Here is a 13,286-nt window from a genome sequence, read left to right as displayed (position 1 = left end):
TAGCTCTTACATTTAGGTTGTTGATGAATTTTAAGTTTACATTTTCATATGCTGTGAGGGTAGGATGGGTTAAATATTTAAATATAAAAACCATAAAAGTACTAGAAGAAAACATGAGTAAATATTTATTTAATCTTTGAGTAGATTTCCTGTGCCTTGGTATCAAGACAGAAAGCATAAAGGAAAAGCAACAGATTGGGCTATATAAAAAGGTAAAAATTTTTTATATTTAATCACAAAGATGGAAGGTAAAATCCTCAGGAAGGAATACTTGCATGAATGCAATTGTTTATAATATTGCAGTGGCTATTAAATCCTAGTTTTAGCATGATGTTTGGAAAGTAAATTTACATGTACTCATTCTTACAGCTAGATTACATTCAAAGACTTGATTATTCAGATGTAAAATATTTCATCATGGTGTTGTTGTTGTTGTTGTTGTTCAGGGGGTAAACTCTAGAAATCCTCGAAGACCTCCACCTAGTTCTGTAAATACGGGAGGTATCACAGAGATCATGGCAGAAGGAGGTGAATTAGAGTTTGTTAAAAGGATCATCCATGACAGTCTGCAACTTAAAAAAAGATTAAGGTAAGTTGGTTACTACAACAAAGAGTATTTGTCCCCTGTGTAATTCTTAAGGAAGCCAAGTCACTCAGAGGAAAAGTAATCACTGAGGTCTGAAAGAATAGACAAATAAAGATTGAAAAGAAAGGGGCTCCACATTCTGCAAAGATCCTGTTTCTGAGGATGTTCTCATGCTTTTAATTGATATGATTTTCCTGTAGTCACCTATACATAGATAAAAAGGAGGAAGATACCATATGATTGTATTGTTCCCACTAGTGAAGTCCTGTGATAGAACAAAACTGATTCAAATACGGCTTTTGATTAGAAAACAGATGGGTTCAAATCTGTCCCATGAACCAGAATAAATTTGTTGCCTAGTCCTTGAAGCAGTTTATGTTCTTGGAATTAGTCTGCCAAACAGTGACAGAGTTAAGAACACTGAGCTGTCAAGAACTTAATGAAGGGAGATTACTAGTCAGTTCCAGAAGAGAGGTGAGGCTATTCCTTTTTAAAAGCTAATTCTTTAGGGTAACACAGTTGTCATTAAGCAGCTCTCCTCTTCCTCTTATTCCCTCCACCTCTCCTCTCCCCATATTGTGTCCAAAGTTCCATTTGAACTATAGAAATAAGTTTTAAAGGAAACTATTTTAAGGGGTAGAAATTGATTCAGTTGATTCCACATATTTCAAGTCTGCCTGCACCTGGTCCTATCGTAGCCACTAAAATAAAAAATATACATTTGCTAGCAAGGATAAATTATAAGAACCCATCATGCCTCTGGATAGTTGGCCATTTAAGGGAAATGCTATCTACTTAGCATTTATTTAAAAACAGGGTTCAGTTGTCTGGTCTGTTAGGATTCAGGCAGGTTTAGAGGGAAGATAAAGAAAAGAAAACATGAAGTAATTTTTATTGAAAAGAATAGAGCAGTATTTTTTTGCAAATAAAAATATTTGTTTTAATAATAATGGTGAGTTAAATAGGGTCATTTAATTTTTGAGTGTTCTAGGAGTCCAGTAGATTTAAATGCCCACTGTGTTGAAAGGAAATGTTATAGGCGCTTTGTTTTTCTTTTTTTAAGGTAGAGCTTCCGTCCTTCCTCTTTTTTTGGGGAGCGGGGGAGGTACTGGGTTTGAACTTGGGCTCTCACTTGCTAGGCAGACACTGTACTACTTGAGCCATTCCACCAGCCCCTCTTTCTGCTTTTTTAAATTAGATGCTTACATGGGGTGATGTAAATGATTGTAGAGAATGATTGTAGGTTTTGTAATAAGCTTTGAGTTAATTATCTATCTAAAAGATCATTCAGTTCTATTACAAACTTTTATGTGCCTTTATAAAAGAATAAACTACATCATTTTCCTTGTTTGTAAGTTTGGGATAATACTTTTTGCAGTTACGAGAATTAAATAAAATTTTATGTTAACGTATCCATAGACTACAAAGTACTGTAAAAATGTTAAATAATATTACCATTAGTTATAATTTTGTTATTTCTTAAAAAACAAAGCCATACTTACAGAAAGTCAGCACTGTGAAGCAAGTATTAGCTGATTTGGGGTGCATTTCCAATCAGTTCTTTCCCTTTCCTTATTCATGTGGTTGTAAAGATGAATGCAAGTGATTTTGTTTTCTGCTTTTGTTTTTTTACTAACCCTTCAAAATTCCCTTTTTTGTGTGTGTGATTAATGGTATGTACAGCAGTAATTTTAAGTAGGGTGACAACTGTCCTTTAACCAATACCTTATTATTGGACATTTAGATTTCTTATTTTCACTTATGAAGAACAAACCACTTCTCTTGTGTCAGAGTGGACAGCTTCTCTCCTTTCTTACTGTACTGCCATCTGTCCAGACTGTTATGGGTGGCTATCTTTGGTTTCTGGTTTTATCATTGACTGAATCACAAAGTACGGTTGAAAATCAATAAAAAGTGGATTTTTTTGGTCTTGTTACAAAGAAATGTGCCTCCGACTCCCTCCACAGATATAAAGGTAGAGAAATATTGGATAACAGATTATATACCAGCTTGTTCTCCAGGTAGTACAATATTTTTGCAATTAAAACTTGAAGGAGCATTTCCCAGTTGTGAGCTCCACAGGGAACAAATGTTATTTGGATATTCCCTTCATTCTGAAGTAAAAAGGAGAAGGTAAGGAGCCTGAAAGACAAGAGGCTACTTTATTTATAATGAGTTAGGTTACAATTTTTTGTTTTGGGGTTGTTTTTGGCAGTACTGGGGTTTGAACTTGGGACCTTATGATTGCTAAGCAAGTGCTATCTACTATTTGTGCCATGCCCCAGCCCTTTTTGTTTTAGTTTATTTTTTCAGATCGGGTGTCAAGCTTTTGCCCAGGCCAGCTTCAGACCACAATCCCTTTCTTCTGAGTAGATGGGATTACAGGTGTACTCTACCACACCCAACTTGAGATAGGATCTCAGTAGCTTTTTTGCTCTAGCTGGCCTGGAATTTGAGATTCTTTTGTCTTTACTTTCTAAGTGGCTAGGATTGTGGATTTGCCACCACACCTGGTCCACATTATGTGCTTTCAACACCTTAACTTAGGTATCATACTTAATTTAATTCTCTTTCCATGTTTAATATGGTAACATCATTAGTGTCTTCTCTGAGGTCTTGGGGAGAAAAGATTGGATCTAGTAACTCATGCCATGGTGAGCTGCCTCCTGTATCATCTTTTGTGACATTTCTATGTACATGAGGTGGTTGCTGGTTGACTCCATTTTAGATGGTCAGAGAAAGAGAATTAAAATCAACAAGCATGTACTGAGTGCACTAAGTGGCCCAACAAGGAATTAGAGAAATTCTTTATAGTGCAGTATTTCTTTTCCATATAAAAATGTTTATGAATAATTAAAAATATTTAATAAGAGTATAGGATAAAAGTTTATTTCTAACCATGTAGATTTGAAATTTCTGACAGTTTAAATGATAAATTTTGAAATAAAGCAGGTAGGAGGCCTGCTCTGATGAATATGTAGGGGCATTCTAGTAATTAATTATTTTATAAGCAATAAAGTGTTGGTTCTACTATTTACAGAAGGCTTTAGACCAGACTCATAGTCATTTACACCCTAAATCTTTGCTTGCTCTCCCTTCCCTCTCCTCCCCTTCCTCTTCAGTCCCCTTTCTCCTCTTTTCTCCCCTCTCCTCCCCTCTTCTCCCTTCTCTTCCCCTCTTCTTTCCTCCCCTCCCTTCCCTCCTCTCTCCTCCTCTTCTTTTCTCTTCTTTCACCCCTCCCCGCTTGGTAGTACTGGGGTTTGAATTCCAGGCTTCACACTTGCTAGGCAGGTGCTCTACCCACTTGAGCCACTCCACCAGCCTTTTTTTATGTTGGGTATTTTTGAGATCGTCTTAAACTATTTGCCTGGGCTAGCTTCAAACCACAGTCCTCCTGATCTCTGCCTCCTGAGTAGCTAGGATTACAGGCTTGAGCCACTGGCACTCTTTCTTTTTTATTTATTTTTGCAGTACTAGAGATTGAACCCTGGCCTCACACTTGCTGGGCAAGTGCTCTACCACTTGAGCTACACCCTCAGACCCCAAACCTCTGCATTTCAATTTAATATTTGGCTTAAAGAAAAACTCTAATTAACCATTCTGCAAGGAAATAAACCAGAGTTCATTTCCTTGGAGAAGCAGTTGATTCCAGAGCTGGGCTAAGAAAAATATAAGATGAGCCTGAATATCTCATATGAGAAAGTAAGGAAGTGCCCCATATCAGAAGGACATAGGAGCCAGTTCAGGCCAAACTGGATAATAGGAGTTTGAAAATGAGTGATGATAGTAATGTTTTATAACCCATTGAATGTAAACAAATGGAATACATAAAGAAGATATAGGAAAAGTTCTTCCTTACAAAGTAGAATGCCACCAAATAAATACAGAAAGAATAAAATTAGAAAGGTCATACCAGGCACTTCTGGCTCACACCTGTAATACTAGCTACATAAGAGGCAGAGATTAGGAAAATCACAGAAGCCAGCTGGGACAAATAGTTGTGAGACCCTATCTTAAATAAACCCATCACAAAAATGGGCTGCTGAAGTGGCCCAAGCAGTAAGAGTACCTGCCTAGCAAGTATGAGGCCCTTAGTTCAAACCCCAGTGCCACCAAAAAAAAAAAACAGGAAAAGTCGCCATTTTTGCAGTCATCATAGTAATAATTCATTCATTGAAGAATTAACAATGGGAAGTTTGAAAAACAGGATTGATTGCCTGGAGGGTGTAGCTTAGTGGTAGAAGCACGTGCTTAACATTTTTGGGCTGTGGGTTTGGTCCCCAGCACCAAAAAGAACAAAACAAATAGCAAGAATAGGATATATAGTTGTAAAATATCTCCCCATAGGAGAACTTATAATTACAGTGGAAATTATGGGAAATTTATTAGAATGGATAGACAGGAACCCACACCTTTCCTAGGTGATCATCTGATGTGATGAGCCTTTGAAAAAAGACCACCTGTGTGCTGTTCACACCAGAAATGTGTACCTGGAATCTAAACTTGTGGAAACTTCAGACGGACCAAAGTGAAGGACCTTGTAAGACAATTCTTACAATGATCAAGGAGCAATTCCAGATTAAAGGAGACTAAAGAGACATGACAATTGAAATGCATGATCCTAGATTGGCTGGTGTATCAGGGCATAGTATTGTATGAATAATCTCAATTTATTTTTCCTAGTACTGGGGATTGAACTCAGGCCTCTTGTGTGCTAGGCTCTGCCACTTCAGCCATGTCCCCAGCCCTTTTTGCTTTTTGTTATTTTTGAGATAGGGTCTTCCTTTATGCCTGGGCTGACCTATACTGTAATCCTCCTGTTTATGCTTCTCTGTAGCTGGGATGACAAGTACCAGTGCACCCACTGGTGCACTGGTTGAGATGGGGGGTCTTGTAATTTTTTTGCCTGGGCTGACCTTGAGCTTGATCCAATCTCTGCCTCCCAAGTAGTTAGGATTACAAGTGTGACCTACCGTGTCCATCCATTTTGTTTGTTTGTTTGTTTGTTTGTTTTTTGTTGTTTTTTGGTGGAGGTACTGGGGATTGAACCCAGGGCCTCGTGCAATCCATCCATTTTCTTAGTTTTGATAATTGTTATATGGTTACCAAAGAGAATGCCCTTACTTGTAAAATGTTCATGCCAAAATGTCAGGGTTAAATGGGCTTGGTGATGTCTGTAGCTACCTCCGAAATAGTTTAGAAAAGCAGAGAGTAAGCAAATTGGGGAGATTGTTAATTGGTATATCTGGATGGAGGATGTACTAGAGGCATTTGCACTAATCTTGAGATTTTGTAGGCTTGAAATTATTTCAAAATAGTTTTTCTTGAAAACTACCATCTCAGTGGAATTCCTAAATGCTGTAATGAGTAAAGTGCTAGTTTCATCATTAAAATAGTATAATGGGTTCAGAGTCTCCTGGGTCACTAGATCTTCCTTTTATTCCTTTTTTTTTTAACTTGCATTTTGATTAGTTGTCACAAGATGCCTGTTGAGACGAGCTAGGGTCTAGTGGGTAGGCACTTTTAAATATGAAGCTAAAACAAGATCTTTAACACATCCAGTGACTTCACCTTTTTCAATAAAAAATAGAGTTTAGAAAAACAGTTAAGTATACTGATGAAATTAAATCTTAAAAGGTTCACAAAAATAGTACTTAGTTTAGAGCAAGGGTTAAAAGAAATAAGAACAATAGTAACCTGTTTACAGATTACCAGCCTTACTTATGCAAATATTTTCTTTTCTTTCATCTCCTGAGGAACTCTCTATAATATTTTTGTCTGTCCTAGGCCATCTCTTGGCTTCTGCTGGCTCTGATTTAATCTGCTCAGGAATTCTAGTTTTAAAGGAAAGTTGTTAACCCATTTTATACTGTTGCTATGTGAGCTTCTTCATCTTGTTCCTAACATACCTAGGACTTCTAATTCCTAGTTAATGATTTCTCTATTTATGCACTGTCAGTCCATCCTCTTTGTATTCATGGCCTCCTCCTCCCCCTCCTCTTTCTCCTTCTCCTCTCTTCCTCCCTCTTTTCCCTTCCCTCTTCCTCCTCTCCTGCCTCTATCTTCTGGCAGGGTCTCACTATAGCCCAGTCTGATCTTGAACTCCAGATCCTCCTGCTTCAGCCTCCTGAATAATTGGTATATAGGTGTTCACCATCATGCCCAGCTATCCACTGTGTTAAAGAGAAGGTACTTTTCTTCTTCCAAACCACCAAATTAAGTTGATTGTTCTTTAATAAACTTACCGAGGTTTGTTTAAAGTAGTTCAACTGAAACTTTTTTTTTTGAGAATGGCATTTCTGCAATATTGATTCCTCCCCCCCTTTTTGTGTGTGTGTGTTATATATGTGGTGCTGGAATTTTGCTCATATTGGGCAAATCCTGTACCACTGAGCTCCAGCCCTCTTTTCATTTAAATTGGAAATATACAGTGCGTTATTATTACAGTCGCCATGCTGTACAGTATATCACTAACATTTCTTCCTCCTATTTAAACTTTGTACACTTTTACCAACATCTTCCCTTTCTCTATCTCACCTCCTTGGTTAAGGATTTCTATATCTTAGGTTCATAAAAGTTACTGCTCTTATAAAATGAGTTGGAAAGTGTTCACTCTTAAATATTTTGGAAGAGGTCATGTAGAATTGGCATTATTTCTTTCCTAAATATTTAGTGGAGCCAGGTGTGCTGGTTCAAGTCTGTAATCCCAGCTACTCTAGAAGATGTGCTAGAGGTGTAGCTCAGTGATAGTGTTTGTCTAGCATGTACAAGGCCCTGAATTCAATCCCCAGCACTGTAAGAAAGGAAGGAAGGAAGGAGGAAAGGAAGAAAGAAACAAGACTTAAATGCTTAAGTAGAACTTACCAGTAAAATGATGAAATGACTTGAGCTGAGAATGGTTTTATTATAAATGTAGTTTCTTTAATTGATATTTCTTCTTGGGTAAGCTTGGTGGTAGTTTGTGTTTTTCAAGGAATTTGTTTCATTTAGTTGTGAAATTTATTGGCAAAACATTTTAAAAGTATTTTCTTCTTACCCTTTTAATGTCTTTTGCATCTGTAGTGATGTCTTCTCTTTGAATCCTAATATTGGTAATTTATATCTTCAAGGTTTTCTTGACTTAAAGGATTTTTTGGTTTTCATTAAATTTCTTGATTTCATTATTCTCCATTGTTTTTCTGTTTTCTCATTCATTGGTTTCTGTTATCTTTATTTTTATTTTATTTATTTTTGTGTGTGTGTGGTACTAGGGTTTGAACTCAGGACTTTGAGCTTGCCGGGCAGGTGCTCTACCACTTGAGCCACTCCTCCAGCCCTATTCTTTCTTCTTAATTCGGTTTGATTTGCTCTTGTTAATTTAATTTGCAAATCCTGACTGCCTCAGTCTCTATGAACTCCCATCTCAGTCTCATCATCTCATCAGGACTGTTGGTCTGGGTTTAGGCTGCCTTTCCCTGCACTGCAGCCTGGAGATTTTCTTTAAGCAGTAAGCTTTGGCAATTGTAGGACTACCCTTGTTTCTCTTTCTGAGATTAATGGTCCATGTTACCAGCTGCCCAGTGTCTGAAAAACAGTTTTCATATATTTTATACAGTTAATTTATGGAAGGACAACTCTCATACTAGTTAATCCTTCATGGATTGAAGTAGAATTTCTGTATGCATTTATACTTTGCAAATTTTTAAAAATAATCCGAAGAAATATAAGACTATAATTTTACCTTATAACCAGTTCATCCCATCTTTTTCTGGATTTGTGTTTACTGTAGAACATATTGACTTCATGATAGTATCTATCCTTAAACTATTTGCAGGTAAGATACAAGTTCAGGCAGGATTTTACAAGTTGTCTTAGTATGGTGTAGAGAATATTTATATGCATTTTTATTATTTATTGACTAATTTTTGCCCCAAATGTAAATGGCCTTCATTCTGAGTATGACAGATAAGACTTGTCTGCCTCTCTCTTTCCAAATACATAAAGCCCTGAAGCATTGGAGAGGCTAAGTGGATTTTTGTTCTTTTAAGTTGCTTTGGGCTTGTTTTCCATCACTAGATGCAGTCTTTGTCTAAATACATTATGTACCTTTCTTGTTATCATCACCTTAACTAAACTCAGTATTCGTTACTATTCTCATCTTGCTCATTTGAATAATGCTTATTTCAGAAGTAAGCATTCACAACATTCATGTGGTTGGTTTCCTTGGTTTTTTTTCTTTTTTAATTCTCTAGGTGGTATAGCTGTATGTTGGGAAAGAAATGCAGTCTGGCCCCACTGAAGGAAGAGCTTCGCATCCAAGGGGTAAGGTTTTGTCATTACCATCCTTCTGTGTCTTTTTTTGAGACAGGGTATGCTATTATAGCCAAGGATGGCCTAGAACTCATTAAGTGTCCCAGACTGGCCTCAAACTTGAGTTCCTTCTTCCCCGGCCTGCTGAGTATTGGGAGTACAGGTGGGGGCCACCATTCCTGGCTGTTACGTGTCTGCTATTTTTTTTTTCCTCTTGATTTGTTTTATTTTATTTTATTTATTGATTGATTTTTGCAGTAATGGGACTTGAACTCAAGGCCTACACCTTGAGCCACTCTGCCAGCCCTTTTTTTTTTTTTTTTTTGCTAAGGGTTTTTTCAGGATAAGGTCTCATGAACTATTTGCCTGGGCTGGCTTTGAACCATGATCCTCCTGATCTCTGCCTCCTGAGTAGCTAGAATTACAGGCATAAGCCACCAGTGCCCAGCTTATTTTATTTTTTTGGTGGTACTGGGGTTTGAACTCAGGGCTTCACACTTGCTAGGGATGAGTTCTACCACTTGAGCCTCTCTGCCAGTCCTTTATGTTGGGTATTTTTGAGATAGGCTCTGTGAACTATCTGCTCAGACTGGCTTTGACTTTTTTGTGTGTGTGTGTGTGTGTGTTACTGGGGTTTGAACTTGGGGCCTCACACTTGCTAAGCAGGATCTGGCTTTGAACTGCAGTCTGTAAGGTACTGCCGAATAAAGACCATGCCACGTGTGGAAAGGAAAGATTTATTAATCCAGACTGCAGGGCTGTCACTCTTTTCAAGTTCAGAGTGAGGCGGCTTGGCTGAAAATGGGTAGTGGGCTTTATAGGAGGGGCCAAGCCATGGGGGAGGGAGAGAGAGTCTCTGGTCTCCAATTATCTGTGATCACCAGATGGAACAGGTCAACATGCCTGGCTAGTTGAGTAACTGGAAGTTCCTGAGTTGTTTTGCAAGCTGAGAAACAGTCACACAGGGAGAAACAAGCAGTCATAAACCCAGGGGTCTGGTTTTAAGGTGTAGCCTCAGGTCCTTCCACCTGCCCCAAGAATGCCAGGGACCTAACACAATCCTCCTGATCTTTGCCTCCAAAGTAGCTAAGATTATAGGCATAAGCCACCTGTACCTGGCAAATTTTTTGTTTGTTTGTTTTTTATGACAGGGTCTTGCTGTATAGCCTATGCTGGCCTAGAACTCTCTTTGTAGCCCAGGCTGGCCTTGAACTCAAGATCCTCCTGCCTTAGCCCACCACAGTGCTAGGATTACAGGCATGCTGTACCACATCCAGATCATGTGTCTACTTTTTATTTTATTTATTTGTGGTGCTGGGGTTTGAACTCAGGGCTTCACGCTAATAAGACAGGTAAGCTTTACTGCTTGAGCCATACCTGCAGCCCACCATGTATCTATTTTGATGATAGTTTGAATATAGTATTTTCCTTCATACTATAAAACTTTAAATGTGGTGTTTTGTTTCCTTTTTATTTATTTTCACTTGTTTTGAAAACTCCAATTTTATTATTATCCAATTTTAGGGATAAGAGTGACTTCTTACATATTACTAAGACAAGAGCTTCTTTGACACTTAAAATAGAGAAGGTGAGGAAAGATAGGATGAGTAGAACAGCAGAGAGAAACCAAAACTAAAAAATCTGAATATCTTATCACCCTCCCTCCTAAAATCAAGTTTCTTTTTTTTTTTTAATGTTATTGTTTTTACATTTACTTAACATGTGTATAAATTGTTTGCACACACACACACACTCCACCAAAATCCAAATTTCTAGTCATTTTCTCTCTGACATTCTACTCATTTTGTTTTCTTCATAAAACTTTCTTGGTAAATTTGTAAAAGCTACAAAGTAGTTCCTTTTTCTTTGCTAAAATATGATAGAGAAAAGAGATTAGATAGCTGAATATAGCTAGGTTTTGGTTGACTCTCTTTATTAAAAAAGAAGAAAACAAAGAAAAAAAACCTACTTCAATAACTTTACAAATGATTCTCTGAAGAGCTGTTTTATTTGATTCTTCTATTTGGACCTTTGAGCCAAATCTGTAAATTCTCTCTATTGTGGGAGGCAAAAACAACTTTGTCAGGAGGGAGTTATTCATCAGTTATCAAGCAGCTATGTATATCTGTTTTTGGGATAATAATGTTTACTAACTAATAAGAAAAAAAGAGCAACAACTAATTTAACAGAGGCAGCAGCCAGAAGCATTAGTAGAACCATTGCACTTTGACGTGATGCTGTGTTTGTTGGTTTCAGGTTCCTAAAGTCACCTTCACTGAGTTTTGCCAAGGTCGCACAATGAGATGGGCCTTAGCCTGGAGTTTTTATGATGATGTCACAGTACCAGTAAGTAGAGACTGTTTCTGCTTCTCTACATGCTTGCACATAGTGGGGTTTAGTAGGTTACAAATGAACTAAATCTGTATTGTCCCATTTCCCCAAAGTTTGCCCTTAAATGCTTAGGACAAAATGGGAAGTGGTTATAAAGTGGGCACAGTCCTGGAAGTCTGACTGTGGTGGCTGTGGAACCTTCCTCAGTGGGTTTGTGCAACATAGCGATTCTTGTTCAGTAGACAGAAATGTATCTTTTAGGATTAGACATGGCAGGTAATGTATGTGTAGGAACACATGCACTTGTGGACATTCCTCAGGAATGGAAATTGAAGTCTGAAGTCTGTTTCTTTGCTTTTGTCATTATTGCTTTCCTAGGGAAACTGCCTTCTGGTGTTCCTAGGAACTTAGAAGTTGCTGTTTTGGTTGCAGCCTTTCTCTCTCTCTATTTTATTTTATTTTTTGAGTGCCGGGGACTGAACTGGAGCCTTAACATGATAGTCAAGTATTCTACCCCTGAGCTATACCCCCCTCTTTTTTTTAAATGTGTAACACTTAGGAATAATTTTATTTTAGTGGAGGGTTCTATCTTGCCTTTAAGATTACCAGTAGAGGGTTTGGAGGCATGGCTCAAGTGATAAGAGTTCAAGGCTCTGAGGTCAAACCCCAGTACTGGAAGGAAAAAAAAAGGTTACCAGTAGAATATTGACCAGTTTTGAAGATGGGTGATAGGTCATTATCCTATTCTTTCTACTTTGTATGCTTTGTTATTCTCTAGAATAAAACAGAATGAACTTTTTTTTTTTTTTTTTGGTGCACCATTCCTGGAGGTGCTGCAATACCAGATCAATGCGTGGAGTGGACGGAGCAAGCTCCTATTCCATCTCCCTGTTCCAAAAATCCATTTAATATATTGTCCTCGAATAGAGGATGTATCAGATATTAAACTGATAAGAACAGATACTACACTTGATCTTAGCCAAAAGGCCGAGAAGCAATAGAATGAACATTTTTTTAAAAAGATGTGATCTCACATGTCTTTCTGTCCTCTTCACTGTTGTATGTAAAGAACAATGCCGATGAAACCAAGCATGGTGGTGCATGCTCATGAGCTCAGAATGCTGAGGCAGGAGGACCTTGAATTTGAGGCCAGCCTGGGCTGCACAGTGAGACCCTATCTCATAAAACAAACAAACAAACAAACAAAAATCCTCCTAGCTGACCAGACTGAAAGGTTTTTTGGCTGCATGGGGAGGTGTTGATGGAACAGAATGTGTTTGTTCTCACACTTTCCTCCAAGAGTGGCTGGCTTCTTGTCTGAAGCCACCCACCTTACGCTCATGCACTGCTACTCATCGAGTGAGCCTTCTTTCCATAGTATATATTGGAGGCCTAGTGCCTGCTCCCACAAGTCTCCATCCCCTGTCCTTACAGCAGACCTGATCTGGGGACTTACCTCCTAAGTTCTTGACTTTGTGATCTCTAAATCCATCTTAGATGTTGCTGTGTCTCTAGGGCAGAGGAGTAGAGACCTGTGGAAGGACTGGGGAACCCTTGCAGGTGCTACCTTGTTTCTGCAAACATGAGCTCTAATTTGAGACTGAGTGCCCTTCCTCCACCAGGCATCCAGGCGTGCTGCTGTATTGAAATTGTGCCCCTGTTTCAGTGGTCTTTCCCATGGAAACCTAGACTCTGGGCGGTGTGGTAGGGTTCTTCGAAGTTAGTGTTTGAAATAGTCACTGGGGTAGGATTGATCCTAGCCTGTGGGAGGCAGAGGTAGTAGGAGGATGGAAAGTTTGAGGTCAGCCTGGGGCAACATAGCAAGTTCAAGGCCAGCTGAGCAACAAAAGAAGGAAAAAAAAAAGTCACTGGGTTAAAAAAAAAAAAACCTGCTTTTCTGACCTCCGCTGAGAGATTATCCTTTCTGTTGCTTCCTAAAATACCAGGACATTCACAGCAGGTGGTTAAAATCCCTAGCAGTGCTCTAAGTTAGCCCTGCACAGTAGGGAAAGCTGTTAGGAGCATGGAGCAGCACCTGATTCTGCCTGCTTCTGCTTAGCCTGCTGCCCATATTTGTTAA

General features: G+C 38.5%; 1 protein-coding gene and 1 non-coding gene across 10 annotated transcripts in view; one reads left to right on the top strand and one right to left on the bottom strand.

Annotated features, from left to right (window-relative positions):
• Mettl16 (methyltransferase 16, RNA N6-adenosine) overlaps nucleotides 1-13,286 on the top strand; it is a 67,364-nt gene that overhangs the window by 45,666 nt on the left and 8,412 nt on the right. For 7 of the 9 annotated variants that reach the window (XM_074046603.1, XM_074046609.1, XM_074046602.1 and 4 more), the window contains 3 exons: nucleotides 447-589; nucleotides 8,818-8,887; nucleotides 11,132-11,221. In XM_074046603.1, the coding sequence (XP_073902704.1) occupies nucleotides 447-589; nucleotides 8,818-8,887; nucleotides 11,132-11,221 (303 nt within the window). Of the gene's footprint in view, nucleotides 1-144; nucleotides 213-446; nucleotides 590-8,817; nucleotides 8,888-11,131; nucleotides 11,222-13,286 lie in introns of all 9 variants that reach the window. The other 2 variants (XM_074046610.1, XM_074046607.1) reach the window with 1 other exon arrangement.
• On the bottom strand, nucleotides 12,015-12,205 carry LOC141414190 (U2 spliceosomal RNA). Its single transcript, XR_012439269.1, has one exon. It is a non-coding gene; the product is annotated as a U2 spliceosomal RNA (small nuclear RNA).

Source organism: Castor canadensis, chromosome 11, assembly GCF_047511655.1.
Source record: "Castor canadensis chromosome 11, mCasCan1.hap1v2, whole genome shotgun sequence".
NCBI classification, from domain to species: Eukaryota; Metazoa; Chordata; class Mammalia; order Rodentia; family Castoridae; genus Castor; species Castor canadensis.
The sequence above is the reverse complement of the archived record's forward strand: the minus strand, read 5'-3'. Positions and strand labels throughout refer to the sequence as shown.